The sequence below is a fragment of the Rana temporaria genome, chromosome 1 (assembly GCF_905171775.1).
Source record: "Rana temporaria chromosome 1, aRanTem1.1, whole genome shotgun sequence".
Lineage (NCBI taxonomy): Eukaryota > Metazoa > Chordata > Amphibia > Anura > Ranidae > Rana > Rana temporaria.
The window spans coordinates 174,922,482-174,940,777 of record NC_053489.1 but is presented as its reverse complement, the minus strand read 5'-3'; the positions used below and the strand labels follow the sequence as shown (position 1 = coordinate 174,940,777).

Below are 18,296 nucleotides of genomic sequence, written 5' to 3'. Positions count from 1 at the left end.
AGTACAGGGGGATGAAGATTACAGGGGGTGGGATGGTAAGAAACTGGCAATGGGGTACAGATGGGATGATGATGGTGGGGGTGGGGCTGGGGCGGTAGGAAGCTGGTAGTGGGGGATGAATATGACAGGGGGTGGGGTGGTAGCAGGGCGGTGCAGGGGGGATGAAGATGACGGGGTGGGGTAGTAGGACGCTGGCAGAGCGGTGCAGGGGGGATGAAGATGACAAAGGCGGGAGGAAGGAGCTGGCGGTGCAGGGGGGATGAAGATGACAGGAAGCGGGTGGAAGGAGCTGGCGGTGCAGGGGGGATGAAGATGACAGGGGGCGGGTGGAAGGAGCTGGCGGTGCAGGGGGGATGAAGATGACAGGAAGCGGGTGGAAGGAGCTGGCGGTGCAGCGGGGATGAAGATGACAGGAAGCTGGTGGAAGGAGCTGGCGGTGCAGGGGGGATGAAGATGACAGGAAGTGGGTGGAAGGAGCTGTCGGTGCAGGGGGGATGAAGATGACAGGGGGTGGATGGAAGGAGCTGACAGTGGGACGTACGATGACAGGAAGTAGGGTGGTGGTATGCCAGGAACAAGGGATGATGAGGAGAAGGATTATGGCAGGGGGTCAGTAAGTGACATCATATGCCGGAGGATGGCATAATACCAGGGCTGTGTGTGTGGGTTGCTCGGGAGGTGGCATTACTACACTACAGGATGCTGTCAGTGTCGGGCAGGACCATTAGACAGTACCTGTAGGCTGTGGCAGACTGGCTCCTCGATGACTGTCAGGTGCCAGCTCTGCGACCGTCCGTCCATCGGAGGAGAGAGCAGAGAAGGCACAACTGCTGCAGCCATTATACATGCTCTGCACATGGCAGGAGACTTGCAGAGCGCGGCAGAAGGGGGGGGAGCCAGGGGAGGGGAGTATGTGCAGCCGTCCACTGAGACCTTCGGACAGTGAAAGTGGTCAGTCAGTTCTGCCCCTGGCCAGGAAAAACTAGTTGCGGCCACCGCAGCGCAGGCTTTTGTCCCGCGTTAGAGATGGCCCTGGGGACACCAATCGGGGGGACATTCCCACACACAGGTTAGGCAGATTGCGAGGCCCGTGGAAGCGCGGGGCCTTAGGCAATCGCCTAATTGTTGGCCTAATTAGAGAGCCGCCTCTGAGGGGAAGGCCCCCCCCCCCCCCGGACTGACAGGGCCCAGTCGCAACTGCGACTGTTGCGACCATGAAAATTCCGCCACTGCCTGTACACACGATCACTTTTTGTGATGAAAAAAAAATTCATTTTTTTATCATGAAAAAAAATGTAATTTTTCCAACTTCATCATTAAAAATGATGAACAAAGTGACTGCACTCTAAAGGGGAAGTTCTATTCGCCTTGAGGCTGCTTTTAGCTGGTTGCTTGTTAGTAAAAGACGATTCGTGCTTTTTTGTCTGTTACAGCGTGATGAATGTGCTTTCTCCATTATGAATGGTAGTTTTACCTCCCGTCTCAAAACTTGCTTCTGGGCATGTGCGGGTTTAAAACGTCATTTTTGCCCACACACAATCATTTTTTATGACACAAAAAATTAAATTTTAAAAAATGACATAAAAAATTCAAGCATGTTCGAATTTTTTTTTTGTCATTTTTCAGAAGACATAAAATGACATTTTGCCCACACACGATCATTTTAAATTACATTTTAAAAATTTTCATTTTATTTCATCACAAAAAGTGATCGTGTGTACAGGGCATAAGAATCATCCAGTTCCTCCCTGTGCGTCCCTCTTGTAAGCGGACTAAACACCTTTTATGTCTTCCAGGATCTGAAAACATGTTAGGGGCCCCTTCAGACCTTGGCATCCTGGTACATTATATTAATGCACATGCATCAACCCACATTTCTTCATGCATTAAAGTGAGTTGTATTAAGGCAGCCTTTTCAGATGAGTTTGTTGGAAACACTTCTAAACCCTGGTTCACACTTGTGTGACATGAAAGTAGCACCACTTCCAGCGATTTTGCTGTAACACTTCCCTGCGACTTCAAAACAACTTCAATGCGACTTTACTGATAAGAAGCATTCCTGTGCGACTGGATCAGTGTTTTTTTTTTTCAAACCTCTTTCAACCTGGTCATCCTGCTTACTGCCTAAAAATTTCCTACCGAACACATTCTATTCCCACCAGAGCATAGCAGAAACAAGTGTTCCCATTAGCGTGTTTTTTTGCACGTTTAACAAGTTTAACCATGCGTCACACATAGGGCAGCCTATTTACTTGGATAGGCTGCCCTACATGGAACAGGGAAAGTAGCTCTAGAACCTTTTCAGTCGTGGAGTTTTTCCAGTGCACATTTTGGCACATTTTTTCACGCGGTAAAAAACAGGCATCTGCTAACTGTGATTGGGGTGTCATTAATAATTAGGCTGCATTTACATCTGCATGTCGCTTACCGTACGTTTCCAAAACATGTGGCAAAGCACACGTTTTCTGTGCGGGTTGCCGCGTGTTCTGAAATGCACAGGTGTGAATGCAGGCTAATTGTCAATGACACCCCAATCATGGTTAGGAGACGTGTATTTTCCTGCATGACAAAACGTGATACAAACATGCCAAAATGTGTGATGCTCCACAACCGAAAAGGTTCTTGAGCTGCTATGGGGTGTTTGTTCCCTGTGGGGCAGCCCATTTTTTTTTTAGAATCAAAGAAAAGTTTACTAAAGAACTATACAAAAATATATCCATTCACAGATCCTGTGCAGGAAGAAATTCAAGTACAGTTGGTGTTATAATGTATATAACGCACAGATAATTAAAGGATATTATCATGCTGTACGTGCATACTGACACTTCATTAACTGATGCTGCGTAGTTTTACATCATCAATGTACAACTATTCTAGTCTAAGTCCTTAACTGTGAAATGTACGGGGGGAAATTATACAAACAACAATCAGGGAAAGGGGAAAAAACAAGGGGCAGCCCATTTAAGCTAATGAGGTACCCTATGCATGATGCGTGTTTAGACATAATAAAAAGGTGTGAAAAATGCGAGTACGAAGCGTCTGTTTCTACTATGCCCAGGTGTGAATGGGATGTGGTAGGAAGGAAGCTTTTAGGCAGCAAAGATGACCAGGGAGGAAAGGGTTAAAAAAAACCCACAAAACTGACCTTATAAAGTGGAATTCTTATCTATACTGATGCCACCTCTGTGGGATGACATAGAAGTCTATGGGACCGAGTCCCACAAAAGTAGTGCAGGAACTATTTTTTTTTGTGGCTGCGACTTTGTCATGGCAATTAAGACGCACCTATTGAAATACATGGGATGTGACTTGTCATGTGACTTCGAAAGTCCAAAGTTTCATGACAAATCACAATGGTGTGCACCAGGGCTAAATGTCCAAAAAACAGACATGCATCATTTTAGGTAATGCAGCTCACCACAATGCACGGTAGCCATGTGGTGTGTTGTAATGCATGTAGATTGGAGCTGTGTTGCCTTAGTACGTTGGGGTACAGAAGCTAATAGACAGTTACCAAGATTATTTTTTAACATAAAACAAGAAGAAACAAATGCACAGTGTAATGAATCTTGTATATCTGTAAACATTTTGTAAAAATGTATAAAGAGAAATTGAAAACAGAATGGCACTGCAACACTCCAATGCACATAACGTGTGTTTCAGTGATGCCCGTGTTACTATGCTGCACTGGAAAGTTATGAATGGGAACCCTCGACTTGCAGCAATGTACAATGAGGAACTTCCGACTTCTCACTTTCTGCTACCATATCAGTAAAGATCATTACAGATGGAACACCTCCTACTATATCTTACTTACTTAGCCATTTTATGTATAAGTATGCAAACGTAAAAATGGAACTGAAGTGATAATTACAGTAACTCCTAATGTTCATGCTATTTAAATATTTTTTTATATAGAGAAAACCTCAGGTCACATCATCGTTTATGTATCCCTGTACCAAATCTGGGATAGAGTGTAATAGCCTGAAAGTATCAGTTTGTACCAAGCAGGGATATGGATAAGTTATTATGATATGCGCTTTGAGGTCAGTTTATTGTTCCACTTCAAATGATAAAGAAGACCAGACTTAACAAAGAGACAATTCAAAAAAATCTGCCACGTTACCTTTGCTCTGCCTTGGAAATTAAATGTAAGGACATATTCTCCCCTTCGCGTTTCACTTTGCCGTAGAAGGAAAACCCCATGACCTTCATATCCCTGAGCTTGTACAAGATGAGCTGCTTTGACTCGAGAGATGGGCCCATGAAACCATGGATAAGAAGCCAATAAATGGTCGGTTTTATGACAACACTGTTCTGAAGGCACAAAGACAGCAGCGCCTAAGGATCAATAAAATCAGCTAGTTATACAATTCACTGACACAAGTTTTACATGAACAACATTTTAAAATATGGCCATATACTGTATTATTTGTAAAAAAAAAAATTGCCACTTTTGCTTTCTCCAGGGAGGTGCTAGAACACGCTGCAGCTACTGAAATGTGACCAAATAAATGGCCATTTGCTTATGTGATCTCTGCTAAAACTGGGAGTAAACTCCCTTGTATGATTTTCACCTATAGGTAAGCCGTTCTTTAAGAGCCATGCCATAAACAGCAACTCCAGAACGCATGCACTGGAGTGACATCATCGCCGGCTTGGCCAATCATCCCGCAAACTTGGAAGAAAGACCGGGTGAACATGGAAGCGCCTTCAGAGATGACAGTGGAATTTGCAGTGGAATATATAGAGGACTTTCCTCAAGAAAAGAAAATCACTTACAGGAGGGGAAGGTAAACATTATATATGGAAATATGGTGAAGACAATGGAACATGATAGAGATACATAAGTTACCATTACTATCCTCCTAAAAACAGTGGTTGTTTGGCTCATGTTTAACATCTGATTTTAGACATTTCTAAAGCTTGCCATACACTAGATTTCCGAATGAACATTCGTACGGAAAATTCCCAGTACATTCAGTGACTTGACTTGTTTGCTTTTAACATTTGATTTTCGAACGAATGTAATTTCCTGACCAAAAACCACATACAATATCATTCAAGTGAAATTTTCCATCCTGATACTTTGAATCTTCTCATCACTGCAGTTCAAAATGAACATCGATTTGACTCCACTAATAATTAGAAAAATTTGTTCTAAAACTAAAGTTTTAGAACAAAATTCTACTTGTACATGGTCTACTTAAGTCATTGACTGAATCAAGTATGCAGGAAGTAAAGCCAGAATCCTCGAAATGCATATTTATCTAGGGTCAAAGATATCAAAAGTTCTGAAGCCAAAACATCAGCATGGTGGCCAGAAAAGTAGCATTTTAAGATGCAGCCTATTAACGACCACTAAAGCTGGCCATACATGGATGAAATTCACACACAGGTTGACCTGGATGGACTAGTGTCTTTGTTCAACCTTCCTAACTATGCAACTATGTATGGACTTCCCCGCTCCAAATCAGCCACTATCAGAATACAATGTCCTGGCAGGGGGAAACCTTGTTTGTGTGGATGGAGGAACCAGTTTTTTTGTTCAGTTTACAGACTTAATGGAAAAAACGAACAGTGTACGACCAGGTAAGGTCCCACTCACACTGGGGCACTACAACAGCATACACGTGTTAATGTGCTTAGCTTTAACGTGATACTATTTTTCTTTCGGCCAAAATAAAAAAAGATGTTATATTTATCAGAGATCCCCCTGAGGAAGACATGTGACCCTGTGTCGAACATGCGTAGGGGAGGGGCTAGGACAGTGAAGGCACTCGAAATCTATAGCGATTTGAGAGGCTGATCGAGATTTTGTTGCGCTTTAAACCCATGTTCGTATTAGTGTGGTGCGCTGGAAGCACCCGCATATTGTGAGTACCCAGTACATTTTAAGCAGATGTTAGTGTTTTAAACAATTCAAGTACAATTGGAGTCTTTTTCTCTGCACATGCTCTGCTGCTGACATACTGAGGAGGAGATCTTGGGAGAAGTTTAGGCGTCAGCTGTGTTGGATATCACACTGAGTCCTGGGGTGGCTCACAGGCGTTTTTGAACCTGCTTAGTTGGGGGGGTCGCACTCCCAAAGCTAAGCCTTTACCCATTGGGGGGCGCACGAGTGAGGCGATTCATTGGTGGTCTGGAAGCTTTATATATAGGATTTCACAATTACATTTAGTTCATCAATCAACATTCATTTGTGGAATTTTCACTGTTTTAATTTGGAAATGTTTGCACTTTATTGTATGGCTATTTAACTTTGCACTTTATATGTTGTTTGATTCAATATTTTTTGATATTTGTTTATATTTCATGATTCAGCGCTTCATTCTTATATATTGAAAGATGTTGGCCCAGATTCACAGAGACTTACGCCGACGTATCAGTAGATACGCCGTCGTAGGTCTGAAAATGCGCCGTCGCATCTGTGCGCTCATTCTTAAAATGAGCTACGCCTGAATGTTGCCAAGATACGACCGACGTAAGTCTCCTATGCCGTCGTATCTTGGGTGCATATTTACGCTGGCCGCTAGGGGCGCTTCCGTTGATTTACGCGTTGAATATGTAAATGAGCTAGATACGCCGATTCACAAACGTATGTACGCCCGTCGCAGTAAGCTAAGCCGTTTACGTAAGACATACGCCGGCGTAAAGATAAAACACCTCTATAGGTGGCGCAGCCCATGCAAGGTATGGACGTCGGAACTGCCGTCGGCTTTTACGTCGTTTACGTAAGTCGTATCTGAATGGGGCTGGGCGTAAGTTAGGTTCGCGTCGTACGCATTGAGCCGTCGTATCGTAGGGAGTATTTGCGATGTGATTCTGAGCATGCGCACGCATGCGCCGTACCAATGGCCCTTCATTTACATGGGGTCACGGTTAATTTACATGTAGTACACCCACTTCCTGCCTAATTTGAATTAGGCGGGCTTACGCCGGCCCATTTTCGCTACGCCGACGTAACTTTGGGAGCAAGTGCTTTGTGAATACAGCTCTTCCTCTCAGAGTTACGTCGGCGTAGCGCATATGAGATGCGATACGCCGGAACAAAGAAGCGCCGCTCTACCTGAATCCGGCTAGTTATATTTACCTGCTTCATGCAATGATATTGCAGAAAGCGTCTCTCACCTCCTTTTTGGAAGTCCTCTGCTGGCACTGTCCGATCCTTCTTCCTCCGAATGCCCCTTCAGCAAGCACAGTGCTATGGGGGCACCCCTGTGGATGCGGTTGAAATCTTGACTGTGTGAGTCTATAGGCACACATAGTGCCAGTAAACCACACCCCGCTCCCTCTTCCCAGGACTTTGACTAATAACAGCAGGAGCTTATGGCTTTTGCTGCTGCCTGTGTCTCTTGTGAGTTTAGGAAGTGGAGGAGCAATGCAGGAGTGATGATGCATCTGGGAAATAACTAGATCAGTCAGAGGAGGCAGGTAAGTGTTTAGAGATGGGGGGAGAACAAGTAGTTAGTCGTTTTTTTTAACTTAATGCAGAGAATGCATTAAGGTAAAAAAAATTGAGAAAATAAAATAAAAACATTAAGACTTTAGAACAACTTTAAAATTGTTTAAAATCATTTGAATGGGCTTTCCTATGTACCTAAACATAGATCTATGCTCAGACAAAAAAAGTTAACGAAAAAAAAAAAAAAGGCAGACTTACTCAGTCTTTTTTCTGCCGTCACTTTTCTATGTTTCTAAAGGCAGTACTTTTGGTAGAAAAGGGCAATGCACGTTGTGATGTGCGTTGTGATGCGCTGCAATGCAAGCGTGTTGAGAATGAAAAAAGGGGGCACAATATGGGTCCACTTTCCTGAGATTGTGGCCTCCCCATCCCAGGTTAGGAGAAATGTTATTAACAGCTGTGGAGGTATAGGAAGTTAGGGCTGCTGCCCCTTTAAGGAAGAAAGATAAAGGTATTCAGGAAGAACCAATCAGAGCGCTAGAAAACAGGTGATAGGCTATAAATGGGGTAGCAGGAGAGGGGTTCTCCCTCTTTTCCCGTGGACAGAGAAGAAGATTGGAGCTCCCTCCCTTCCGCCCCAGTCGCGAGCAACGTTATGTGGTAGGGTCACCCTGGATTCTGGGGGGGGGGGGGGGAGGCTGTTATTTATATTTAAAATTGTGCTACTGCTGGAGTTCTAAAAACTGAGCAGATAGAAATCTGTTTAGTTGAATGTATTAAGTTATGAATATAATAAAGAGTTATGGAAAAATACATTGTTTAAAACCAATAAAGGTGCTGCGGCCAATTTTTTTCCAAAGGGATGTTTCATGTTTTTATTTAGTTATTTGTATCTGAGGATATTTTTTTGCGGATAGGTGTGGCCTACAATCTCATATATATTAGGAATTCAGAATGAATGGCACCACATCAAACCAACTCACATTACCACAGCACAACAGTGTGAACGGAGCCTTAGGAGGCTAGGTTTCCTGTTTATATTACTTTATATATTGGGCCTAGCCACACAGCTCCGCTTTGCAATTTTTACTGGTACCATACACAGAGGATACAATAGTGGAAGTAAAGGTTAAAAGATACAACTTATCACAACATCTCCTCGTACTGAATACAAAAAATGCACCTGTAGCCAAGTTTCTTTAGAGAGTGGGGAAGGGTTAAAACCTCTTTCAGGTTTCTACTGCTGTCCAAGCCTCTGTTTTGAAGGTTTCCCCTCACTTCCTGTCCTGGTGCTGACATTGTCACCAGGACAGAATGACAAGGAAAATACACAGATAATAAAATAACTTTCATTAGGAGAATAGAGTTAAAGTAAGCTGAATATTTCCAAGATTGAAGTGACACTGCAGATACAACAGGCAGCAAACATCCCAACAAAATCAAAACACTTGTCCAGCACATTTACTAAGTACACAAGTCAACTGACCTTGGATGATGGTGTCAGTGCTGCCACCGCCGAGAGTCTGTGACATGGGGTCTGAGTGAACCGGCGACTGCGTGTCTCCATCTGTTTCTTCTGTCCTGTAACAAGGAAGTTGAACTTCAGTGAACACTGATATCATGTAGCCGTATCTAGTTCTTTCATAAATATGCAAGACTGAAACATCATGTGAGTTTACACGTGCACTTGCCTTTTTGTGAACCATTATGAAGTGGTGTCACTCCTATTTTTTTTTTTTTTTACATAATAGAGAATGCAGTGGGACTAGTAGGGCTACTACTACAGCAGGAGAAGTGAGACTCCATGGCAGGGAGGGAAAAAAACTCCTTGTTAAGATGACCATGTCCAGCCATGCAACTTCTACATACTTTTAATCCAGTTGGTTTGTTCACAATAGAAGAAATATTTTATAGAGGTGAAAGAAGACCTAATAACTATATAGCTGTGATCTGTCCTGACTAGCATGCCATGGACTACATTTGTAGTACTGGGTAGGTCGGCTACAGCAGTCTCTCCAAGTGGCGGAAGCACACTTGTAATTCATGGAAATTCAAGGAAGGGAGCAGAACCGGAGGAGGACAAGCTCTGGAAATCACAGAGTGATTAATTGCTAACAGAGTTCTTGGTATTTCAATAACAGGAAAAGTCTTTCAGCAAAGCACTGGAGGCTGTAACATATGCAAAGCCTACAGGTCAACATGTACTTCCTGTGCTTCCTGCTTCAGAAACTGTGATTATCACCTATATAGCGAGTCACACTTGTAATGCTACTCAGCAGCAGGTGCTCTTTTTTATTCAGGCTGCACAACCATCTATCGAGTTTTTTTTAACCCCCACAGAGCTGCACGACTTTATTCAGTTTCTTTAAAGTCCAACTGAAGCCTCAGTATTTATCACAGTAATGCAGCAGGCTGCATATACAGTAATAGATATGCTCTTCTTTCTGTGTTTTTTTTTTAGTTCAAATACCGTGTGCAGGGAGAATGCTAGCGTCAGGCCACTGCTCACATACAAGCAATGATCCAGGTCTTCAGAGGTCCGACACTCGCCCTGCTCCAATCAGTGCTACAAAGGAATGTAAGATCCCCTCTCTCTACTTCACTCTTTTTCACCTCCTATCCCTCTTTTATCCATACCCCTGACCTTATGGGGTTGATTTCATTTACGACTAATGCAAAAATATACCCAATCTTGTGCAAGAACAATATCATTTTTTGCTTACCTAATAGTGGGTAATTTAAGTCAGCATAAGCTAAATAAAAACTCCCCTGCAAAAAGAACACAGGGGGTAATCCACAAAGATCCGGCGTAACTTAATTTTTTCCATTTAAGTTACACTGCCTTAAAATTTCTACCTAAGTGCCCGATCCACAAAGCACTTACCTAGAAATTTTCGGCTGTGTAACTTAAATTCCGCCGGCGCAAGGCGTTCCTCTTCAAATGGGGGCGATTCCCATTTAAATTAGGCGCGTTCCCGCGCCTGCCGTACTGCGCATGCTTGTGACGTCATTTTCCCGACGTGCATAGAGCGAAATTAAGTTACGCCGAGCTTTGTGGATTGCGACGGGTCAATAAAGTTGCGTCGGGAAAAAAAAAAGATACAGCGCAAAAAAAAAAAAAATTCAAAACAAAAGAAAAATCGCGTCGCTAGACAGAAGGGTCTGTTTTTACAAGGTGTAAACAGTTTACACTTTGTAAAAACAGCCCTAATTTTGCGTTTGCAAACTAAAACTTACGGAGAAAAAAACGAAGCTGAAAAGCTTTGTGGATCTCCGTAAGTGCTAATTTGCATACCCGAGGCGGCATTTCGACACAAAATGCCCCCAGCGGCGGATGCGGTACTGCATCCTAAGATCCGGCAGTGCCGGATCTTCTGCCTAACTATGGAAAACTGATTCTGTGGATCAGTTCCATAGTTAGAAACAGGGATACGTCAGAGTAACAGCAGTTACGCCGGCGTATCCCTTTTGAGGATCTGGCCCACAGCTTATAAATCTTCTTTTTACATAAAAATTCTGCCACTATATACCTTTTTGGCTGATCTGTATACCACGGTTACATGATAAAATGCACAGTGTCTCAAGTGCTGAAAGTTCAGGTAGGAGGAGATTTCCACTACAGCCTGTATAACCACCCACATGTGTGATGTCAATATCATGTGACCTGGCTAGCTCTGAGAAAAAGTAAATGTTCTCTCCAGCATAAAAGACACAACTGAGCGTGTGTTAGCTGGCCTTCCCCAGATAGACAATGCAGGAGGGAAGGATCTATGCATACAGGATAAAACAGCCTTTTTACACAATGCAGAGGAATAACCCCTTAAGTTCCACAATGAGTATAGCAAGCATGTACATGCACATATACAGACTGAGTTTACTGTTTTGGGTTTAAAAACACTTTAATTTATGTTCTAGCCCAGTGATCACGAACCTTGGCACCCCAGATGTTTTGGAACTACATTTCCCATGATGCTCAGCTACACTGCAGAGTGCATGAGCATCATGGTAAATGTAGTTCCAAAACATCTGGGGTGCCAATTTTCGCCATCACTGTTCTAGTCAATCACTGAAGCATTAATGCACTAAAATTATAACTTGCTGACCCCTTATGCTATTCAGCACCACTCCACCCATAGCGCTGTATGTTTTAAACTTCACATGAATCCATTCTGCACACCCATTCCTTTAAGATTTGTTATACATCCATCGTTGAACCTAATAATACCCACAAGATGGCTGCCTATACTATTCTGGATCCCCCACCATAGATGGTGAAAGACATTTTGGGATGAAAGCATCCTTTGGATTTTTCCAAATGTGAAGATTTGTATCACTGTGTGGCATTCATTGATCTCAGCTGGACCACTTCAACTAGCAATCACTGGTCCTCTTTGCCATTAAAGTTGGTCAATATGTGGCTTATACTATTATGTTTCTGACTATTCTTTATAATATATGTATATATTATATAGTGGCAAAAATTGTGCACACTTTTTGAAATGTTTACGTTTTGCAACTTTGCAGGCTTATAGCAAATGTTATTTTACACCAAATGCAAAATATATACTGCTAGGCGGTTCTAAGTCATTTTATACAAAGAAAAAAAAAGCAAAGCAAATTCTTAGATGTAAACAAAAAGTGTGAGAAAAGGCCTGGTCTTTACACTTGTGTTTCTATTTTAGACTAAAGTAAGCGTAACCCTTTTGTACTGCATATATGTGTATTCTGTTTTTTTTTGTACTGAATTTAGCATTAAATTGCCTTTGAATTGACATATAAACATTTGCATTTGGTGCAAAATAACATTTCCCTTTAAGCCTGCAAAGGTACAAAATATAAAAATGTAAAAAAGTGTCCACAACTTTTGCCACCACTGTATAGATATATAATTTATTTATGAGGTTATAGATTAGACATATCCATAAGCAATTAAACAAGAACATCGTTACCGCTTGCTCAGAATATCATTAACCTTCAAGACCTCTGAAAAGTTGTTACAATGTGGTACAGATACATGAGCAATGCAGCCATGATATGTCACAGATGGAAAAAGAGAAATATCAAGATCAACAGAAAAAAAATAAAACAACAAAGTACATGAAACCATGTAGGGGTGTAAAGCTTGATGCCGTGTCCTGTCAACTCATGGGTAAAATACGCTGGTATATCACCAAAGAAGACTGAGAAATCAGATTCATTGCAACAAACAGTGAATCACAGTAAAAAAGATTATTCGTGGTCACCGTCAGATCTATAATGTATCCAAGTTGCCCAGATTTGATAACATTTGTCGTAATGGTCTCTGCAGGTGTACACCCATTGCTCTGCCTCCATAATCGGATCTACTTTTTTGGACTATTCATCTACAGTAGGTACCAATGGACATTTTCAGTGCAAGGGGATCAAACTTTTTGCTGCATTTAATGAATGTGGGATTACACACCTATTAAACTATTTAAGAGAAAGAGGGAGAGAGTGCAGTAAACAGAAAGCTGGATCTTCTTGTATTAAAATAGTAGTGATGTCTGGAATCAACTTTCTGATCTCATTCCACAATGACTTAAGAATGGGCCATTCCCACCAGATACGGAGCTGTGAAATGTGTGACCCACAACCTCTACAACAGCAGTCAATGGTAAAGTCTTTGTGACGCTTTACCATAGTTAACAGTTTATAACTTGTTTCCTGTGGGTTTGAGTTAATGGTAGAAGCATGGGTCCACTTGAGTAGAGACAGCTTCTGCGAGTCGGAAAAGGAGGTTTCCAGCTCTGTTTCCCATTTCCTGAAAAAACTGGGATCATTAGGGGATTCACAGTCTCAAAGTACCTTATGAGTCACCAGAAGCAAGGCTCCTAATTGAGGCAGTTTGAACCAAAGACTCAAAAGTAGTCAGGGAATCATTGCGTCTCGTTTTCTTGTATAGCAGTATTCACATAGATAGTCAGTTGTCTAAGCCTCCAAGAGTCAAATGGAAATAGACCATAAGCTTTCCGTAACTCAGGAGGGATGCAATTTGCCATCCACCAGTATTTTAAGGTAACTTGTATCCCCGTCCATTGCCCAAATACTGAAAAAGGAAAAAAGACTAACGCAAAGGGAACCACAAAAAAGCCTCCTAATGGTAGAAGGGAGAAATAGAAGGTTTAACTAGTCTGTTGCAAAGTCGCAGAGTATGCACTTTTAGAAATGAGGTAGAGTCTAAGGGTCCTTTCACACGGAGCGGACCGTTTCTGTGTCTGCTCCGTGTGTCCGCCAAAGCTCAGCTGGGATCATCCGTCATCCCCGCTGAGCTGTCGGCGCATAGGGCGGTCCCCGCACACAGTGCAGAGACCGCCCTGTCTCTGCTCCGCTCTCCCCTATGGGGGATCGGATGCAGACGGACCGTCTGTCTGTCTGCATCTGATCCGTTCCGCCAGACGGAAGAAAAATAGTGTTTCTTCCGTTCGCAAAAGCGGATCCCGATGGACGCGGATGGTCGCGGACGCTAGCGGATGCTCCATCCGCTAACGGACGCGATCCCATAGGGATTCATTACAAGTCCGTAAACGGACTTGTAATGAACGGACGAACGGTCCGCTAGTGTGAAAGGACCGTAAGACACTTCAGAACACTTGCAGGATCTATGGGACGTGGGCCAGATTTTGTCCTGCCATACACTTTTCCAGTGTCATCCACAGCTTTTGATGTATATGATGGTGCCAACTCAGAATTCTAGTGAGGGCCATTGCTTTATAATAAGTAAATAGATTTGTTAGCCACAATTATGCCCCATACACACAATCAGAATTTAAGTCAGAAAGCTCAAGCTTGTCTTGCATACACACGGTCACACAAAAGTTCTCTGAACTTTCGACCGTCAAGTACGCAGTGACATACAACACTACGACGAGCCGAGAAAATGAAGTTCAATGCTTCCGAGCATGCATCAAATTGTTTCCGAGCATGCATCGGAATTTTGCGCGTCGGAATTGATACAGAGGATCTGATTTTCCGATAGGAATTTTTAGAAAATTAAGACAGCAAAAGTCCGATGGAGCATACACACGGTCGGAGTTTCCGTTCAAAAGCTCACATCGGACTTTTGCTGTCGGAATTTTGTGTACGGGCCATTAGGAACTCTGCTAGTTGCTTCATATTGCTGTGAAAAACTCAAGTATCAGGCCGTGTACACACGACCGGTCCAAACCGATGAAAACGGACTGAAGTTCAGTTTCATCGGTCCAAACCGACCGTGTGTACGCCCCATCGGTCTGTTGTCCTTCGGTCAAAAAAAAGAGAACTTGCTTTAAAATCGAACCGATGGACGGCTGACCGATAGGTCAAAACCAATGGTTAGTACACAAAAGCATCGGTTCAAAACCCGCGCATGCATGGAAGCATTGAACTTTGTTTTTTTCAGCACGTCGTTGTGTTTTACGTCACCGCGTTGGACTCAATTGGTTTTAAAACTGATGGTGTGTACACACATCAGACCATCAGTCTGCTTCAGCGGTGAACCGATGAAAATGGTCCGTCGGACAATACTCATCGGATGGATCGACCGTGTGTACGCGGCCTTAGAGTGTCTGTGATTAATTATTCACATTTAACTGGACTTGTTCTGTAATGTTTGTAGCCTATCCAAGCCACCTGTTCAGTTTCAATAGGATCGCCTGTCCTTTCAGCCAATCGGGCGAGACCCGCTTCCTGATTGGCCCGGGAGGAGGGTCAGTGTTACAATAGCGATTATTAATTCGCTATTAAACACCTTAGTGGGCTTGGTTCGCATTCTCTGCAGCCCGAGCCCACCCTATTTTGAAGCCTATTAGAGCCTCTGGCTCCAATCAGGTGCTTTAAAAAAACACCCATCTCTCGTTTGAATCCATGCATCCAGTGTCCTGAAAGAGGCCAGACGCATGTACAGGGATATTGGGACCCATGCACCCTTAATGGTCGTACTTGAACATTCCAACATGACAATGAACCAAAACACAAGGCCAAGTTGACCTGTCATTGGTTACTGCAGAATGAAGTGAAGGTCCTGGAGTGGTCATCTCAGTCTCCTGACCTCCTGACTTCAATATCATGGAGCCACTCTGGGGAGATCTCAAAAGTGCAGTTCATGCAAGAAAGCCTAAGAATTTACAGTAACTAGAGGCTTTTTTGCTAAGAGGAATGGGCAGCTTTACCATCTGAGAAGATAAAGAGCCTCATCCACAAATACCACAAAAGACTTCAAGCTGTCATTGATTTTAAAGGGAAATAGAAAAAGGAAAAAGCACTCACAAAGCCACATCCGTATAGTCTAGAGGGAACTCTATTGAGTAATCGTCCATGTTTCCCTCCTGATTTTAAAGGGGGCAATACACGGTATCAATAACTTGGGGTATGTAAACTTTTTATCAGGGTCATTTGGGTAGTTTCTATTGCCATTATGAGTAAACACAGTTGATTGATAATAAATGGCTTCAGCCAAACACTAACCATGAGTGGAAGAAAAGTGTGTGTTATCATTCATATTCTCTGAAAAATGGCCAAGAAACCATAAACTCTGCCAGGGTATGTAAACTTATAAGCACAACAGTACCTGTTATAGTGATATGTACTTCTAATTGGCAGTTACAGTTATGCTTGTAACTGTGATTTAGTTCCTTGTACAGTGGATATAAAAAGTCTACAAACCCCTGTTAAAATGTCAGGTTTCTGTGATGTAAAAAAATGAGACAACAAGAAATAATTTCAGAACTTTTTCCACCTTTAATGAGACCTATAAACTGTGCAACTCAATTGAACAACAAACTGAAATCTTTTAGATGGAGGGAAGTAAAAATAAAATAATATGGTTGCATAAGTGTGCACACCCTTAAACTAATACTTTGCTGAAGCACATTTTGATTTTATTAGTGTTTTGGGGTATGAGTCTATCAACATGGCAGATCTTGACTTGGCAATATTTGCCCACTCTTCTTTGCAAAAACACTCCAAATCTGGTCAGATTGCGAGGACATCTCCTGTGCACAGCCCTTTTCAGATCACCACACAGATTTTCAACGGATTCAGGTTTGGGCTCTGGCTGGGCCATTCCAAAACTTTAATCTTCTTCTGGTGAAGCCATTCCTTTGTTGATTTTGGATGTATGCTTTGGGTTGTTGTCATGCTGAAAGATAACGTTCCTCTTCATGTTTAGCTTTCTAGTAGAAGCCTAAAGAAGGGTTTGTGCCAATATTGACTGGTATTTGGAACTGTTCATAATTCCCTCTACCTTGATTAAGGCCCCTGTTCCAGCTGAAGAAAAACAGCCCCAAAGCATGATGCTGCCACCACCATGCTTCACTGTGGGTATGGTGTTCTTTTGGTGATGTGCAGTGTTGTTTTTGCGCCAAACATATCTTTTGGAATTATGGCCAAAAAGTTCAACCTTGGTTTCATCAGACCATAACACATTTTCCCACATGCTTTTGGGAGACTTCAGATGTGTTCTTGCAAAATTTAGCCAGGCTTGGATGTTTTTCCTTATACAAAAAGGCTTCCATCTTGCCACTCTACCCCATAGCCCAGACATATGAAGAATACAGCAGATTGTTGTCACATGTACCACACAGCAAGTACTTGCCAGAGATTCCTGTAGCTCCTTTAATATTGCTCTAGGCCTCTTAGCAGCCTCCCTGACCAGTTTTCTTCTCGTGTTTTTTGGAGGGATGTCCAGTTCTTGGTAAAGTCACTGTTGTGACATATTTTCTCCACTTGATGATGACTGTCTTCACTGTGTTTCATGGTATATCTAATGCCTGGGAAATTCTTTTGTACCCTTCTCCTGACTGATACATTTAACAATGAGATCCCTCTGATGCATTGGAAGCTCTCTGCGGACCATGGCTTTTGCTGTAGGATTCGACAAGAAAATGTCAGGAAAGACCTACTAGAACAGCTAAACTTTATTTGGGGTTAATCACTGGCACTTTAAATGATGGTAGGTGTATACTGACTTCTATTTAAAGTTTGAATGTGATTGCTTAATTCTGAACACAGCTACATCCCCAGTTATAAGAGGGTGTGCACACTTATGCAACCACATTATTTTATTTTTACCACACCCTCCCCCCCCCCTTAAAATATTTCAGTTTGTATTTCAATTGAGTTGGACAGTTTATAGATCACATTAAAGGTGGAAAAAGTTCTGAAAGGATTCATCTTGGTCTCTTTTTTTTACATCACAGAAACCTGAAAATTTTAACAGGGGTGTGTAGACTTTTTATTTCCACTTTATATCTCAGTATATGTTTTTCAAACTGCAACAGATATTTAACAACCACAAGGGTCACCAGTTGCAGCCACTAAATAGCTGCATGACTGTATGATAAATACCAGCCTAATTGTTAATAGTTATCGATGTGCAGTTATTACATCACCTTATAATAGACGAGTATGCTAAAATAATTGGCTGTGGTATTAATATTAAATACATAAATATGGTATTAAATACACTATGAAATGATATTTACCTCAAAATGTTAAAATGTGAATAAAAAAATTGTGGCTATTCCCAAATGTATATGAATGAAGAGTGATTCTTTTTTTTCTTTATTATTACTCTGTAAAACAAACAAGATTGCCTACCCACGGTTCGTGCATTTTCTGATTTCTGTTGTCCACAAATTTAGTTGCTGGTCATCTGCAACTTCAAAAATAACTTCAGTGGCACTATCCTGAAAAATAGGATAAACAAATAAAAATAAAAATATTACAAACATTCTTATTTTCTAATTCTAGCCACATCTAAAAAGGCTATTTCTGTCTATCTGTGTGAACCATTTTTTATTTTATGTAGTCATAATTACCCTTCATTGAAGTGTTTTGTATAAATCTTCTAAAGTTAAAGCCGTAGGACACACTCTTAAATTCTCTGAAGAGC

At 42.1% G+C, this 18,296-nt stretch overlaps 1 protein-coding gene across 2 annotated transcripts in view; it reads right to left on the bottom strand.

Annotated features, from left to right (window-relative positions):
* Positions 1-18,296, bottom strand: part of SH2B3 (SH2B adaptor protein 3) — a 184,763-nt gene that overhangs the window by 6,895 nt on the left and 159,572 nt on the right. For both annotated transcript variants that reach the window (XM_040346363.1, XM_040346372.1), the window contains exons 5-7: positions 18,002-18,090; positions 8,892-8,986; positions 4,127-4,341 (exon numbers count right to left, since the gene is read on the bottom strand). In XM_040346363.1, coding sequence (XP_040202297.1) covers positions 4,127-4,341; positions 8,892-8,986; positions 18,002-18,090 — 399 coding nt within the window. The remainder of the gene's footprint in view (positions 1-4,126; positions 4,342-8,891; positions 8,987-18,001; positions 18,091-18,296) is intronic.